At 39.1% G+C, this 18,283-nt stretch overlaps 1 protein-coding gene and 1 non-coding gene across 15 annotated transcripts in view; both read right to left on the bottom strand.

The window, feature by feature from the left end:
• Celf2 (CUGBP Elav-like family member 2) overlaps window positions 1–18,283 on the bottom strand; it is a 496,258-nt gene that overhangs the window by 47,116 nt on the left and 430,859 nt on the right. For all 14 annotated transcript variants that reach the window (XM_071599796.1, XM_071599795.1, XM_071599797.1 and 11 more), the window contains 3 exons: window positions 13,368–13,447; window positions 9,146–9,304; window positions 5,923–5,986 (listed from right to left, as the gene is read on the bottom strand). In XM_071599796.1, the coding sequence (XP_071455897.1) occupies window positions 5,923–5,986; window positions 9,146–9,304; window positions 13,368–13,447 (303 nt within the window). The remainder of the gene's footprint in view (window positions 1–5,922; window positions 5,987–9,145; window positions 9,305–13,367; window positions 13,448–18,283) is intronic.
• On the bottom strand, window positions 3,088–3,160 carry Trnaa-ggc (transfer RNA alanine (anticodon GGC)). The gene has a single exon. It is a non-coding gene; the product is annotated as a tRNA-Ala (tRNA).

Raw genomic sequence — 18,283 nt, 5'->3', positions numbered from 1 at the left:
CCCAGGAGTGAGCTGCCTCCTTTTCTCCTTCTGCGTTATTCTTCCCCAGGGTCAAGTCAAGGCTCCACAGGCCTTGGGGGGTGGGGCGGGAGGCCTGCTCCTGCTCATTTTGGAATTCATATTTCTGGTTCCTATTTTCTTCTTTAGGGCGTGTGAGTTCTCCTCGTCCTTTCCCTCTTTCTCAGCTCCTGTCATAGGCGCCTCCTCATTTTCCACCCCCCCCCCCAGTCACACTTTCTCTTACTCCTACATAATCACCATGAAAGGGCACCAGACGGAGAGGCGCCTGTCACCCTTCCGGAAGCTCATTCTGGCTTGGCAAACAGCTAGCTTTTCTGAGAAGAAAAACTGACATTTAACTTCAAGAAGCACTCTGCTCAGATGGGCACCCCTCAAACCAGGGGCAATAAGTGGGGTGAGGAGACATGCAAAACATCTGAAATTTTAGGAAATCTAACAGTGAGCTGCAATGATGATGGTAAAAGGGGGGAAAAAGTTGGGAATACAGGGATCCACTTTTCATTCATTACTTGGGGAAAAAAAATCCTTCTCTAAACGAAGAAATTATGTACAAAACAGATGCGCAATATGCCTACTTGAAACATAAGATTTTAAAAAAATTATTTATAAGGAGAAGGGCATGAAATTTTAATTTAATGTTCACCTTAGGTAATTTTGTGTCTTATTGTTCATAGCAATTACCATAAATCTGCATATCAATAAGCGAGAACAGATGTCAGTTGTTACAAGTGCTTGCCAATCAGGTCTGTTAAAAAGTGACAGATGGGTGGTTATAGAACATTCTCATAAGGCCTATTAGCACATTCGCAGGAAGTGTCTGTGGTGCGGACTGCTGGAGACTCAGGAAGAACACAGGGTCTTTGTGGGCCTACCATGCACGCTCCACCACACTGGGAGCCGCTCCAAGTGGAGCTTCTCAGGGCTCCCATACATTGTGCAAATGCCTTCCCTCTTCTCCACTTGTGACAGACACTCCAAGACAGTCTTCTCTGGGAGAATTCAAATTGATAAAAGGAGAGCTATTTTGTTGTTTTAAGCAAATATTTGTACTCTACAATTTTGTTAACTTAAAAATTCTAGGGATGGGGTTGTGGCTCAGTGGTAGAGCACTCACCTAGCATGCACAAGGCAGTGGGTTTGATCCTCAGCACCACATAAATGTAAAATAAAAGATATTGTGTCCATCTAAAACTAAAAAAAATAAATATTTAAAAAAAATTCTAGACCAGATATTCTGAAAGAGATTTACCATCAGCTTTACTGAAAATCAGAATTTAAAGGAAGCATTTTCCCTTTTCATCAACAGATAATTTCTCTTTATCCATAACTTCAAATATCTATAATTTGTTTAAGAAAAATTCCTCATTCTAAAGAAAAAAAAAATTTTCCCCCCAACAAAGAATGACCTACTCTTAATAAACTGGAAATATTTTCCAGAATGAAGGGAGGCAGTTTCCAGTTATTTTCTCTGAATTGCTTCCTTTTTAATAGTTATGGGGTTCTAGCTCAGGCTGGAACTCATTATTTGGCCTGTTAAATTGTTCCTGTAGTCAATCACTGCAGCACGTGCATTTATGCTGCCATTACCTGAACTGGCTGCGACATGAGGCTCTGTGTGTGTGTGAGATATATATATATATATATATATATATATGACAGTGGAATGCATTACAATTCTTATTACACATATAGAGCACAATTTTTCATATCTCTGGTTGTATACAAAGTATATTCGCACCAATTCATGTCTTTATACATGTACTTTGCATAATAATGATCATCACATTCTACCATCATTTATAACCCCATGCCTCCTCCCTTCCCCTCCAACCCCTCTGCTCTATCTAGAGTTCCTCTATTCCTCCCATAGTAGGCTGATTCATAATGGGGTAGGGAGAGGAAGGCTCTGTTTTATTAGTTTGGAGGCCACAGACAGCTCAGGTTTTGGATCAGGCTAGGTTGGACTGAAAATTAGGATCCATGCTTTCTAGCTTAGTGATCTGGGGTAAGTTTATTAATCGAGGTTAAAGAGACCATCTATAAAATGGGGTATGATAACCCCTCCGTCATAAAGTTGTGAGATATGAGTTATTTGAATCTATATCGTGCCACTTACTGGTGCTGTCGTCTCCCATAACTTATTTAACCTTTTTGTACTTCCATGTTTGCAGTTGTAATTTGGTAACAAAGCACTGATTTGGTCCTTGGCACACTGTGGGAATAAACTGCATGATGATTACAAGGATCTAGGTTATCTGCAAACTTGTTTTTTCTATCAGAATGATTTTCATAGATGTGATAGTCGTTAGAATGAAATTAAAGGTCAAAAAGATACTTTTCCCTTATTCCTTCAAGGAAAATCCAGACCTTAGTCCAAAGTCAGGCCCCAGGTTTCCCATATTTCAGAAATTCACTGAACAAATACCACTGATGAGTGAGAAATGGCCAAGTTTTTATTAGAAGTTTTAAGAGGGAAAATAAAATCAATCACCTTCAAAGAGGACAGTATGTATACCTAAAAGGATTCAGCTGATAAAAGATTTGATCATAATCCATTTTCTGCTTTTAAATTCCATATTTAGTAAAGATTCCCTTTTATAGAAATAATAAAACATAAAGTTATTTTTAGTTTGAAAGGAAAATGGTTAAGATTATTTTGGGGGAAAAAGTATAGCTGATGTCTCATTAGATTTTATTGATGCAACTACTTAGTAACTTGTCATCTAAAATTTCTTTTTCTGTTTCTTTTTTTGGCTTTACTTTATTTTCTCCTCAAGCAGAAAATGCTTTACTCATATAAATGAGGGATTTTAAGACTCTAACTATAAACCTCAATCTCCTGAAGGACAGGCCATTATGTGTCGAGAGCTATTCACAGCAAAATATTATTGGTTTTCAAAATATTTCATTCTCTTTGGTGATAGTATTCTAAGCGGGAGTACTTGAGTTTTATATGTGGAGTTTTTTAATATGCCACTTTAATACATAAAAATTGCATATGAATTGTGTATGTGTTCATTCTCACTATGTCACAATATCAGTCACTCAACAATTTTTTTTTTTTTTTTGTGGTGCTGGGGATCAAACCCAGAGCCTTGTGCATGCCAGGCAGACACTCTACCACTGAGCCACACCCCCAGTCCATCAGTACACACTTTAATATCAGGTGGGGTTGTAGATAAATGACCTCTTAGGCTCCTTTGATACTGTTATCACATGGCTTCTGCTTGTATCTGTTATATAGAATGTGCTCTGGAACATGTTTTATAGTATACAAACTACCTCCAAATGCCCAACAATTCATTTGTGAGGATACTGAATTTAGTTTATATAATGGTTTTTGTTGTTGTTTATATACACACATGGCTACCAAAATTCTTAATTAAAAAATTCTTAGTTCATATATATATCTATATATATATATATATATCTATATATATATATATATCTAAAACCAAATTTCTTTCATTCATTTAACTTAAGCTGTATTGGGAATATATACAAAATACAAATTTATTTACATCTGTCCACGTACAAATTTATTCATTCAACCCTTCACAACTAGCCATGAGCACCTCTCAGATGAGTAAGAGGCTGAGTCCATCAGCAACCAGGCCAGGCCTTCTTGGAGCTCACGGAGTGGCTAGGAGCACCAAGAACAGGGAGCGTATGCAGATATGAGGAAGGAAGGGAGGGGCTTGGGAAAGAGAGCACCCCTCCCACACCTGGGGGAATCAGGCAAAGCTTCTTCTAGGAAATAACCTCTATTCCCAACCCACCATGACCATGGCAAAGAAAAGTGAGGCCCTGCTTTTGGGAAAAGACAGGAGTAGGAGAGGCCATTTTTAAAAAAAAAAAAAAAAAACTGGAAAAAAGAAAGTTCTCTAAACCATAATGCTTCACATCCTTAGGAAGATGAGATGTGATTACCCATACAAATGGGGGGTGATTTTATAGAAATCACCCAAGAATACAAGAGTTTTTGGCACCTAAATTTTGAATACCTTTAAATATTCAAGAGGTTGATAGAAAATGGACAGGTCAGCATTTGATTTCACAGCCTGTGAAGACTTAGTATGCTGAATTTAACAAGTTGAAGAGTCAAGAAATGGGTATTTTGGAAAAAGCAGAGCATTTACAGAAGGCTTTTAAATTAGAAGGCCATCTGCTACATGGCACCTTCTGAGGTGAGTCCTAGACCCCCTTAGTTTTCAGATGAGCATGTGGAACATATATAGATGCTAATATCCTGACCTGTGGTTGGCATGGTTGAGGTGCACACATCCTAATGACAAATGACAGGGCCCTCCATCCACCTGGGAGGACAAGCTCAGCAGTAGCCTCAGGACTAAGTGACCTTCTCTGCATAATTCAGGTGCAGAAGTGAGAGAGCCTGAGGCTTCCTCTAAGGAAAGCCCCTAATTTTGGATCTGGGAGGGACGGTGTAAAGAGAAACAAACTTCCAATCAGCTGAAAAACGTCACAAGTCTTAGCATTTATTTTAGGGCGTGCCATTTTTTTTTCTTTTAAATAGAAAGGCTCCTGAAAATTTTACAAATGTTGCTCCAGTTCTCTTCATACAATTAAAAAATAAATTAATCATTCAATCTGATTCTTAGTTCCAAGACGAGCTTCCCAAGCTATTTGTAAATATACTGCATTAATTTAACTATGTTTTCAAGATATCTTTTTTCCCAATAACCTAAAAGCTATATTACAGCCGACAAAAAAGGTGATGCCAAAAGAAATAATTTGAAGCCCAAGAAATCATTCAGCAGTATTTTTGTTGTAGGCCAATGCATACCATCAGACAACGAGTTACCATTAGCCCACGACCACCATTCTGGCTGGGCTGAAGGTCATAGGACACATGGGGAGAATGCACAGGGAAAGTCCTTTCAGATTCAAAGTGAGAACCAGAAAAAAAAAAAAAAAAAAACAAGAATATGCATTTGAACAACAACAAAAAAGTGATAAAAATGAGTTTTCACAGTGACAGGTAAAGAAATCTGGCTTTTATGCAGCACTCTGAGGTTTCATTTCATTGATTCAGGGTGTCCTTGATAAAAGCAAACTGTGCTTCACTATATGCCAAAAATCTGTTCTTTTACTTATCCCCCCTCCCACTCTTTTGGAATCAAACAAGGAAAAAGCTTCCTAACTGTTCCTCCCAGCAGGTTAATGGGCACCTGTGTTCTGATTTCTTGCACACGCTGCCTGCTCTGGCCCCGTGTAAAGGTAGGGTATCAGCATGGACGGTGACACAGTAGGAATGACCTTTCACTAATCACTGCGCCTCAGCAACTACTGGCACAGCTCATTATGAAAAGGAATCCTTCAATGAGCTGCCTTTCAAATGCAGTCGCACTTTGATTTTCTTGAGAACAAAGATTATACTTTTACATAAAAGCTTCTGATGCACAATTCTGTCAACTGGGGTACTAAAGTAAAAAAAAAAAAGGTACCCTGTTAATTGTCTGTCATTATCAAGGGACTACAAACTGTATCAAATATAGGACTGCAATCTTGGCTTTCATTATGGAGGTCAGAACATTTTTATTGACTGCCTATTATTAAAATGTTAGAGGTATGTCAATCATTTTGGCTGTACTAGATATAGAAATTTGCTGGAAATCCTCCAGTAATCAATCCTATTAAAATAACAACAACAACAACAACAAACAATGACTATATAGCTTACTATAGAGGAATTCTCAGCCCCCTCACCTTATAACTGTTACACACATGGAAGGGTAGGTAGGAAATGCAAAAAGTAGAAGAACCACTTATGAGCAACTGATTCTAATTTTAAAGCTAATAAGTCTTTGTTTTTGTTCCCTGCTTCTTTTCTCTGCCCCAGACAATGCATGGTCAAAAGGAAAAACAGGCTTCAGGACTTACCAGCCATTTGCTGAATGCCACTGAATGCACCCAGGTTGCTGGAAGAGGTGGCCTGCTGCAGAAGCTGCAAATGAACACACAAATGTCAAGTCAGAACATTGCAGAGATGAGGACAAAGTAACTTCCTCATTAAACTGCCGGCAAACTCTGCTTCCTTTACATTTATGTGGCCGGTTGCGACTGCTGCAATTGATGGACTGAAGGTCCCCAGAGTTGGGGCTGTAAATCCATATTAATGTCTAATCTCTATTAAGAAACATAGACACTTGGGGAAACTCACTAACACTGCTGCCTTAAAACAATTAATCAATTTACTCTTTTTAACAACCAGGTGTTAAATCTATTGAAACCAACATAGCATGACTAATTATATCTCTCTGTAGTCTAGTAGTTACCATAACTCATCTCTGTCAATCAAGGTCCATCCCCTCCTCTTCTACTTTTCTTCACAGTTCAGCTTTCTTTATCCCTTATCAGAAGCACTTGGGTTACTGACTCTTAGGCCAACATGAAGATCATCATGATAACTATAGACATAAGTGTATCTGTCACACTCTTACACATACAGCCACATCCACATGGCCAAGAAAATGGTCAGCCATTTTAAGATGGTCTTCACTGGCAGAGAGAACCTACTATTTATCAAAACTTGGAATTAGCTACCTGTCTATATATTGAAGCTATGCATTATACATCAGAATCTTTTTAAAAAGAAATTAATATGGTTGTTAAAAAGTCTGCGTTTTCCCCTGAAAACACCTTTTTTTCCTGTCACATAGAATCAGTGGGTGTTACAGGTTAAGGCATGAGGTTCCAGTTCCCATCCAACTTAGTTGAGCTGTAGGTTAGTTCAGGTGTTACACTATGAGGATGGAACACAGTTACCTCTCATGTTCCAAAGTGCCTGCATACCAACAGATGAAGATTTACCAAATTACTACTAGAATATTGTTATGGAACTATGTGCTTAGGAGGAACAGGACAAATTCCAAGATGCATTAGAAACAGCTTTCAGAACATATTTGGAGCTGTGTGAAACAACATAGAACACTGATGTTCCTATGGGAGAGTAAAGATTTCTTCCATTTGATAAGAAAAATTCTATGGTTGGATGAATTTTAAAAAATGAGAATGTATTAAGTGATGTAAAAACACCAAGCATGGTGTTTTTAAACATTAGATGTTTTTAAAAATTAAAGTTGTAGGGCCTGGGTTGTGGCTCAGTGGCAGAGCGCTTGCCTAGCATGCATGAGGCACTGGGTTCGATCTTCAGCACCACATAAATATAAAGGTATGTATCCACCTAAAACCTAAAAATGAATATTTAAAAAAAATTTAAAGGTGTAAAATTAAATTAGCTTTGAAGACATTTTGAGAAATTAATAACATCTGTTGAGGTAAGGGAAAATACCTGGACTGTCACACACTGTCACACACACCAAGGATTATTTCCATGGATAAGTAATCTTTGGTGAGCCAGGGCCAGTATTTTGGCTCCCAATGGAGGCAGGGGATGCCTTAAAGGCCATGAGCCCTTTCAGAGGACAGGACTTTCAAAGGGAAGGGTTAAAGCAAACACGGATAAGAAAGAATTTGTGCCTATCAGGAGAGAAAAGAGAGTTTATAGCAATGCATTTTTATAAATGATGTTAAAATTAATTCTTTTTCAGGTATGCAAATAATTTGCAGATGTGGTCACAGAGACATGCACCAGAGATTTCTGTGAACTGTGGAGTGCAGTGACATATGGGAATCCTGAGGGCAGGCACTTGCTTCGCCTCTTGGTTCTCAGAAATGGTAGAGCAGGAAGCTTGACTCTCACAAACAATGAAAAGGCAGGCATGGATCAATCTTGGATACGAGTTCTGGTCCACACAATCAAACTGATGGACTGTAAACATTCCAACAGCATGAGTTTGTGAAAACACAAATTGTTAAGTAGAGCATATGTAGATTTTAGCAAGATGTCTGACAAAATCTTTCATGGTATCTTCAAGGATAAGATAGAGAAATGGCCAGAAGGTGACAATAAACTTGGTCAATGCTTTTGCTAACAAACCAGATGAAGACAGGAAGAGCATGCATCTCAACCATTAACCAACAGCTGTTCCACTGCAGACCCCTCTGGGCACTGGGGGTGGATGGGTAAGAAGGTAAAGCTACTTAGTCTCTGAGCCTCCCTTTCCTTATCTCTACAACAAATAGGACACTCTCCCTTTTCAAGGTAACTGTCTTAGAAAACAGTGCAGTTTCTGCTAGAAAGTAAAGCTAATGGATGATCCAATCCTGAGAGGGATAGTTAAAATGTAAGATGACAGAATTAGGACACGTCGTGTGTATGTGCTTGCGTGTTCGTTCTCTTTCTCTTGAGGCTGGAATAAAAGGCCCAGACTCACTATATGAAATTAAATTAATAAATGTGAAGTCTAACATTTAGGCTCCAAAGTAGAAAAATGGAGAGAGAAGCATTTTGTAGCAGCTGGAGTAAAAATATAATTTAGCAGTATCCAATGCCTCCCAGCTCACATTGGACACAGTTACTGCAAATGCCACTCTCAGGCTCCAGGAAGATGTTTTAAATCCACTAGGGGTCACTACTTTGTCCCATTTAGCTCTTACTAGGGAAGTGGCTTAAATTCTGGCCACTGTATTTCAGTAGAGACAATGACTAAGTGAAACAGTAACAGAGGAAACTCTTAGAAAGTAAAAGTTTAGAAAGAAGGGATGCTAAGGAATGGCCAAGGGAAATGGGTCTGTTTGGTCTGCAGTGGACCTTATTTCTCTGGTTTCACAAGGAGAAAGTAGGAAACAGTTGATGTACTCAAGGTGGGACCACTGGGAAGGCTTGAAATGCAGACTCAAAGTCCCAGGAGATCTCAGAAGAGGTCCTGACAGGTATCAGCCTTCCAGCTAGTCAACATCCTTAGCTCATGGGCCATCAAGCATGCTGTGTCTTCTTTCAGAACACGAGGTTTTAGGATGCCTTGACATACTGGGTAGGAGTCTAGCCCAGGGGACTTTGCCCAGCATGTTAGGCAAGGACTAAATCGGTCACGTTCTTATGCTAGCCAATTTAGCTTGGGAAAATATTCTGCATACTTGGTGGTTTCAATAATTCTCGAGACTCAAAATGTATGGAAAATGAATTCTTGAGCATACTCAGTAGCCAACGGGGTTTCGTGGATCGCAGGGTGTGTTTCTCTCTTGGGTGGGGAGCACTTACCGCCAGGTACTGTGGGGTAAGTCCGCCCAGCCCTGTCAGGTTCCCCCAGGTGGCAGTGTTGAGCTGCTGCATCTGCTGTGCCAGCTGCTGTTGGAGGCGCCTTTGCTCTTTGTCCTTCTGGGTATCAGCAAACTTCACCACGATCGGTGAAGAGCAGCCCTGTGGTCAGACACATTGGAAAGCGAAGAGGAAGTTACAGCTGGGTCGCATCCTCTCGGGGGCCCTCAGTCAGCACCGGATCTATCTCTCTCAACTCAGAGCACATGGAATGGTCTGGGATGGTTTAAAGATGGTTTGATATTCCTTCTTCTTCTCTGAATAGTACTATCAATAGAACACTCCAGATCCTGTCCTGGGTTTCGTTGGGGCATCTGCTGGTTGCTTTCCTGCTCTGATCCTCATACTGCCTCTCCTTCTCTCCTCCTGCATCTTCCTTCAGCCTTCCAGGACCTCCTTTGAGACAAAAGACCTGATCTATGTCTAAGCTTCATGGCTGGCTGTCTGAAAGATGGCCTTGCCTCTGTGTGTCGGCCTGTTTATACCTGAGCAAAGGACAAGGGGGCAGCATCGTCATGGGAATAAGAATGTCTCTCATTCATCTTTTCTAAAAACTCCTTCCAATTTTTAGTTTCATATGTTTGAACAACAATAACAGAGAAGTGGGTTTCATTTTAGGAATGTGGATGAAGGAAGGAAGGAGACATTCAGAAAATATAGGCACTGACCAAAATAACTGTTCACATGTTTTCAGAAAGGCCTCTCTTCTTCCTCCCATGTCACATCTCTCTATCCAAAGTCTCTAGAGCTACTGCAAACCAGCAGAACAAGAAGCACATTCTAGTCAAAGGAGAGATGTTATGAATGGCAGGAGGAGGATTCTGGGTGGCTTCTTTCCCTGATGAACCTCACATTTCTAGCAGCTTTTTCAGTTTTAATGTCCTTGAAAAGGCAGAGAGCAGGGGTAGCGAGAAATGGCCAAAGACCCTATTCTAGGATGATTTTGTTTTGGAGGCAGACACATTCTTTGGGGGAAATAACTGGCCTAGTACCTCAAACACCATGCTTCTTTCCTAAGCACCTTTGAAACTGCTGCCACTTGGTAAGAACGCAGCAGAAATGGGCCTCCTACCTCCCTGGCTCTTTCTGGGTCTTGGTGTGGCCTGTCTGCACACTACGTCACTGTGAGAGCTGTTAAATTTTGCTGAGGTAAAAAGAAGTAATTCTACTCAAGGGATTAAACAGAAACTTTTATTGAAACTCAGCATGCTGACAGACCCCTTTCTCTCCTCTTAGAAATGTGATATTCTATTTAAATAATCTTTTCCTTTTCTTTCCTTTTAGGTCATTTTTGTTTCTTCTAGAAAACAAGCTTATACCCCTCCCTCCCCCATCACCTTGGGATGTAGCTGTCAATGCATGAGACCATGGTGCCTGTTATTGGTGGGGGTGGTGAGAAATGTGAGATGAGTGTTTTAGTGAACTTCCAGCTTAAGAAGTCTTCAGCTCTGGTAGGCAGAGTCACGGTACAGAAAGTTAAGTGTCAGTAAATTGCTTAAAAATAACATTTCTACCATTTAAAAAAATCTGTACTTCATTTTTAAAATCGGCTCTATATTTCAGCACTTGGTCATTTTATTTTATTTATTTGTGGTGCTAGGGATGGAACCCAGGGTCTTGCACTTGGCCTCAACCACTGAGCCACCTTCCCCGGCACTTTGTCACTTTACAGAGGGCAAAATACTCTGAAAATGGAAATTAGAGAGAGAAGGTTTTGCATGGAAAAAAAGGTGTTACTGTTGTATTAAATGTGTCCCTAACAAATAACAGCATCTCCTCCTAATAGTACACTTATTTTTTTCTTGCTTAAAATACTAAAAAAGCGATATAAAGGCAGAAGATTAGAACCAATGATTATGGCTTTTAAAATGTCTCATTTAAATCATGAAAGAGAAAAGGGGGGTAGAGTGCAGGGAGGTGGAGAGAGAGAAGATACAATGTAAAAGTGTTTGAAAGACTTTATTCTTATAATATTCACATCATTTTAAATTAAATAATACATCTTGGTTAAAGATGTATGCCAGAGTCCTGAAAATAATGTGATTAGTTAAAAAGCCAAACAAATATAAATGTGTATTTATAATGTAATTGCATAGCACCTAATCTTCTACTTAAATGTCAATTTTTGAAAACTAAAGTGTCTGGGGGCCCTTTTGTTTAAGCGTTGATGTCCAATTTTAAAAACAACAGATATATTAATGATAAAGGATAAAGGATTTCTTAAGAATAAATAGGCCCCATTCCCTCTAATGGATCTTTCCAGTATGAAAGCCTTGTGTTCCTCCGTTTTGGTTCATGTCCAGTGCTGGCTTATGATCTCCTAGAGGAGCACAGGAGACCCAGGCCACATCCATATTCTCTGTATTATCACTTGGGGATTCTTGAGTGAAGGGAGGGTATGGCAATGTTTCTAACAGAGCTGAAAAAAGACTTAGGTTAAAAAATTCACTAAGGGGAGACCAAATTGGGTGTAAGTCCCTAAATTACAGGAAACAAAAATAATTAAGAATGAAACACATGTATGAAAGATCAGTTCAGGTAATGTTTTTTTTTTACCCCTAACAGCACTTTCACTTTAATCTCCAAGTTGAAAAATAGCTGGAAATCCCCAATAATGGAGCGGCCTATGAGAAAAAGGGGAACCAAAACATTATCACATATGTGATCGCAATGTTGTACAAGATTGGATTCCTAGAGATTTCAAATCCTGCTAATCATTTCCTATCATGGCCGATTTTCACCTGAGCTTGCCTTCAGGTAGGGGGGAGGGAGTGTCTTAAAAATGCATTGCACTGAAAGGAAAACACATCGATTATATAGGATGTTAGGAATATCAAAGTCAAAATGAATATTCAAAAGACAGTAGGCTTTGCAATGCTGATATCACAACTCAGAAAAGTACAGTAAACACTTAATGACAATGCCATGCACACTCCTTTCCCCTTGCCACCCGCTTTTTGATTCACTACAAAAAAGTTGCCCACAAAACAAGACGCATGATGATCACTTAGCTCCCAGCATGCTTTGGGAGGTGCAGCATTGCAAAAAAAAAAAACAAAACAAAACAAAAAAAAAACAAACAAAAACTAACAAAAAAAATAAAGCCCCAACAAAATGGGAGCACAAAAGAAGCTCAAACAATTTAATATTTTTTTTGCACATTAAATAAAATTGAAAATATCTTTTTTTGTTTTCAAAAAATGAAAAAAACATAGCTTCAGATAATACCACAAGGCCACCACCTCCAGAGATCACCCACACACAAAGATACAGTGTACAGAACACAGCAGAACATGCACTCCCAAATGATTCTATCAGACAGTACAGAATAAGTAACGGCATATCACTCTTGGAATGCTTTTGTGCAAAATTTAGAAAGGCCATGACCCAAATCACAGACTAAAATACAGAGCCATCTATCTACATTTGTAGGTATGCATCCACACCAGAGTGTTTATCTTTCCTTAAAGTCACTCTCATCTCATTAAGAGATCAAATTTGAGCCTTCATAAAGGTTTCTTTGCTATTGCTCATCTTTAAGTACGGAGACCAATCTAATTTTTTTCTGGGGACTCTCAAAAATTAGCATCACGCTGTGAAGTGGGAGAAGTATTAACTTTCTCCACCATTCTTAACATGCAAAACCAGAATTTTATCTGACTAAATTACAGGTAGGTTGGTCCTGCATTGAAAAGAGAACCTTTTGACTTAGTACAGGGCAAGCAGCTCTGTGGGTGGGGGCTGTAGCTGTTTCACCCGCGCCAACCCTGGGGAAGGGATGCATTTGATCTTTTAGGTCCAGAAGGACACTTTGCTTAAAGTGCCCAGTGACTATATTGCAGGACCTGGGCTGCTCCATACAAGGCTCAAAAGATAACAGTAGAGAAAGTGGAAGGTTTTTACTAAATGCATTTCAAGTCATTAGGGGGAAAATGCAGAGAGAAGAGGAAGAGAGAGAGCAGAGACAGAGAGGAAAGTGGGGTGGAGAGGGAGAGAGAGGGAGGAAGGGAGAGTAGGAGGAGGATGAAAATGAATGGATAAAAAGCAAGATGGTGAAAGTTTAAATCTGTGATTGTCATGTGAACAATCCACACAGGAGAGAATTGCTTTACCATTCCCCATCATTTGCACAAAGAAAACAAAGAAAGGGCAGATGATACAGTACCTCCATGGTCTGAGACTGATGCATGGCTTTGATTGCATTCTGTGCCATTGCCCTTGTAGAAAATGTGACAAACGCACAGCCTGTGGGAAACAAGGGGACAGGGAGCAGGAAAGACAAAAAACAACAAGACAAAAGGGTTGGACGCTTGTTAAACCAACACAGTCTACGAGAACTGCCACAAGACGACACTGTTCTCAGTAGTACATAAAAATAAACAACTTCTCTCTTTGGTTTTATCTTATTTTGCTTTTTATTCTCAGTGCTGACTTGCTAATCTGACCAAAGCAGAAAGATTTATTTAGTTTTTTTTTTTTTTTTTTAAATGGCAACTTGGGGAGGAAGTTGGGTACTCCTTTTTTTTTGTTTGTTTGTTTCTTTTTTCAGCCACAGGGTTTGAAATTAGCAAGACCTACTTTGCATTTGCCAAAATAAAATGTTGCTATTTTCCATTTTCTCCTTGGCTAAGGATCTTGACACCGAGGGCATCCATACATCAGGGCTTTGTATTTCAAATTCTGTTGTTAATTTTTAAGAAGTAAATAAGAAAATACTCATACCAAGGGCAAACTAGTAAATTTCAAGAGTTCAAAATATCAGCAAATAAATATATCTAATTCCTTCTAGGCAGTTAAAAAAATCAATACATAAGAATATAAGTTGATGCTATTCAAATGCAAATGAATATATCAAATCCATTACAAATGACTTATTATTAACAAAAACCAATGCACTATTACTCTGAGAATATTCAATAGTGTGTATAAAGTCAAATTACAAAGTTTGCATTGGATTTGTTTGTATGAAAACCTTTATGGTGTTTCAAAGTTGTGACTTTCTGAAATCTGAGAGACTCGATCTACAATCTAACATACACAAGACAATGCACATTTCTCTGAATGTCTACTTTGAGACCTGCAAAGCTTCCTATGTTAATTTTTACTGTGCTCTTAAATAACTAGAATCTATGGTGCCAGTTCCAGCTTCTTGTAAGCGGCATTGGCCACCATGCAGGTCACCGCTCCAACTACACGGCTCATTGCCCTTTGCACTAATAAAAACACTGCCTTCTGAAATTTACATTTTATTCATCATACACCCTTGGGCTTCTTAGAGAAAAAGACTGTGAAATTAATGCAGATTCAGGCTGATTTTATAATAATACCACAGCACACTAAAAGCTTAGCTAAAGCAATACAGACTTATTTCACTTATGATCTCTAATGACTTTAAAAGTGCATTGATTTTCAGCTTCTTTAGCCTTGCACAGTTTGAACTTAGGTATCAGAGAATAATTTAGTGTTCCACTCAATTTCCTCAAAACATTATTATTATTACTACTTAAAAGATTTCCAAATGAAGCAGATCTAAACACTGAGAGGCTGAAGTCTATTGTCATTTCAGAGTGAATGCATGAAAGCAGAAATCTGGCATCAACAATATGAGATTGTTGCCCCTGTGGCCAATAAGCAAAATAGAACATTCTACATTCAAACAACCAGCAGATTGTTTGGTTTATGTAAATCAATTTGTGAGCCATAAAACATGTTTTCTTCTTTTGCTCTGCATGTGTACCTGGTGAGATTATCAAGTCAATACTGTCGTAGCACCTTTTAATCAAACAGTATTAAGAGAAAGCAGTGCCTGCCCACTACCCCCAACGCACAATGACATCCAGTCATGAAAATAAGTCAATGCATTTTTTTTTCCTTTTTTGCATCATACTGTAAAATCATACACAAAAACTCTCTGTACATGGGAAATTCATCTTGCATTCACCTCCCGATTAAGAGGGCCTGAAGAAGCCGGAATGAAGTCTACTTGCCATGGATGTGAGCCGTCTCCTAGTTCTCTGACAGGAGAGTACTGGCGAAGCTTACTATTTAAACATGCTGCCTGTACCTAGGCTGACTGCAGCCTTTGTCATCAATAAAAGCAATTTAGTGGCCTTCTCTAAGGCATCTAGACGATGTGGGTAATAGAGTGTGAGACAGATGACAGTACCTCTCCTGGCGTCCATATCGATGCTGAAGGTCTAAAATTATAGTCTCAAATTTACCATCTGTTTCTAAGTAATCTCTCTCCAAAAATGTTATGATCATCACCGACATTATACAGAGGAAATAATGCTAAGAGATTTCTCTTTTTTTTTTTTTTTTTTTTTACTTCTTGCCTTGAGAGTACAATGGAGGCGAAAGCAAATCATCTAACGGAGACACATTTGAAACCATGCGAAGCCTGGACTAATTCTACTTTTAATAGTCAAAAAGATAGTGATATTCACTTCATTTGCTCTTATTATCCAGGCACATGGGTCAAACTGACAGTTTCCAATTGGAGGTTAAAAATGCATTAAAAACATGTAAAATGTCAACAAGAATCAATAAGGCATAGTTTATGCATTTTCCACAATTTCATACAAGCAGAACTTTTGTAAGTAACTTAGTGAGAAAGATAAAGCAATTAGCAGGTCTCAGAAGAAAAGTATTAGCAATAGAACAATAAAATTAAATCTCTACAAACTTGAACCATTGCCCTTTTCTCTATGAAACCTGCAATTAAAAACTTGACTGATGCTTCTCATTATACAATCCTTACCCTGTCCAAAAACTGATCTGACAAATCTGATGACTTCTTTAACCTTTTTATTCTATTGGCAGTGGTGCAGTGAGAGGAGCTGTCTCCTTAGGGGCTTCTGTCAAGTTCTGTACTTGTGTGCTCTGCTCAATTACTTAAGAGAAAAAATTACCGTGTCACTTATAAAGTGGGAGTACATGTTGAAAACGCACTCACTATGCCACATTGGACGAAGGGCAACTTCAGAACCAAATGTTTCTTGGAAGAGTGGCTTGTTAACCTTTGTAATTTCACTAAAACAGGAGTTCACGGTAGTCCCAGGGATAGATTTTAATTTTCCTTTCAACACCACTGAAAACACAGTGATGGCTTTAGGATTAGGCCTCCAATCTGTGGCTTTTTATGAACATGGGGTCACGTGAGCTTCTACCATTGTAACTGGCTGCTGGCTTTTCCTCACAAGCTAACTGGATGGTTTTCCATTGGAAAGAAGTAAGTCAAAATTGGTCCTCTCTTCTGGGTGGTGGAGGTTTCTGAGTCTTGAGAGGACATAACCCTGATCCTGTAGAGTTGGCCCTTAGCTATTTTGGACTGTTGAGTGTACTAGCTCAGTCATCAATTCCCTGACAACTAAAATGCTGGAGAAATCAGACTGGGGGTAAAAAGTACAAGTTCAAAATAACAAAGGTGCATTTCTTTCTTTCTTTCTCCTTTTTTTTTGGTTTGGGTATGAATTTGTGTGAATATGCAATTACACAGCAGCAAAAACAAAAATAAAATTCACCTATAAATGTGGCCAACCTGTTAATTTACCTTGAGATTACTAATAGGAATGAAAGGAGTTGAATTCCTTTTATTTCGGTGAGGTTGCCTTCTTGCTGCTAAAACAGATGGATGATTGACTGGGGAAAGGTTTCACAAAGTAATTTCCTCCTACAGACAGGGTCTAAGGAAAGCACGTAGCCCTGTCACAGAGAAGATTCTGGAACACATCTATTATACTTGTCATTTCATTTGAAAGGGTATCTTAACTCAGGTGTTCTACCATTTCTTTCAGCTGTAAGAGAATTTTACAGAACTATGAATTCTTGCTTCACACCCCCTCCCCCCAAAAAAGTATAGGTACTTTTAAAAGCACAAGCAATGTCAGGGCTCCTTGCTTTTTTTGCTACTTCTTTGAAAAAGGTGTGGCAGCCTGCTACATTTCAACTGAAAGAAACATAATTTAAAGTAACTTATGCAGCAGGGAAGAGATTTTAACCTATGGAAACTTGTTTATTAATTCCCTGTCAGTTGAACAAAGGCATTAATGCAGTCGATTTTTCTTGTTGTATCATTGTAGCCGTGGCAAGGGTGATTGAACACATGGTATCAGCATAATAGTGGGACATAAAAATTAGTCCTCCACTGCACCAGCCCCAGTGTTGGGTTAGTTTATTAACACTGGTGTGGTGATGTCCTTCATTATGGCACCTGAACCTACTTAATAGCTGGCAAGATCTCATCACTGAGATGAGGTTGGAAGATTGAATTCAGAACAAGATGGTAAAAGGCAGTCAATACTCCAGGGGGTATGTGATAAAAAGTTTCCACATATCTGAATGTTTAGGTATTGTGTGGACAGGGCTAACATAATCAAAACCGAGTCTTCTCCGTGTAGATGTTTGGGCGGTCAAAAGCCCTGTCCTAACATCTTGATCAGATACAACAAAAACAGATGAGGATTTAATGGCTAACTCCAGTCTGTGCTCTCCAACATCCCCGCAAATATTGCCAATTCATTTGTCAAGGGTTTTGGCAGGGGAATGTTGGAACACCATAAACACAGCTGGAATATTCTTAAACAAGCAGAAAGTTACCTTAAATGGTAGTGAAGATTTGACTACAGTTTATGGGAATGAAAAATGAAATAAATTTCTTCACTGTCTCCACAGTGAAGATAATTACAGATAATTCAACAGCTATAGTACAGAAAACCTTGTAGGATGTACCTAGACAGCCCATTCTGACTGTAGGATTATGGGTGAGAACTTGGATACGTTAGGAAATCAACATGCTAAGCTGACAATGTCAGACCAATACACTTGTTTAGAAACAGAGTTTTGCTTTTGTGAGCAAACATCTCATTTGGGTTTAATGGGTGGGCCTGTGGTTTCCTGCTGGTGTTTGCAGTGAAGGTTCCCCGCAGCAGGCCTCGAGAGGTCACGCTGCCATGCACAGGAGTCTGAGTATCATGAAGCTTCCTGAAAGCACCACAAACCATATTTTCCAAAACAGAAGAAACAGAAGAGAGGGCAGAAAGAATGGGTTACCGCCCCCAAGGGAGATGCCTACTTGGATGT

The sequence above is a fragment of the Marmota flaviventris genome, chromosome 12, assembly GCF_047511675.1.
Source record: "Marmota flaviventris isolate mMarFla1 chromosome 12, mMarFla1.hap1, whole genome shotgun sequence".
NCBI classification, from domain to species: Eukaryota; Metazoa; Chordata; class Mammalia; order Rodentia; family Sciuridae; genus Marmota; species Marmota flaviventris.
The sequence above is the reverse complement of the archived record's forward strand: the minus strand, read 5'-3'. Positions and strand labels throughout refer to the sequence as shown.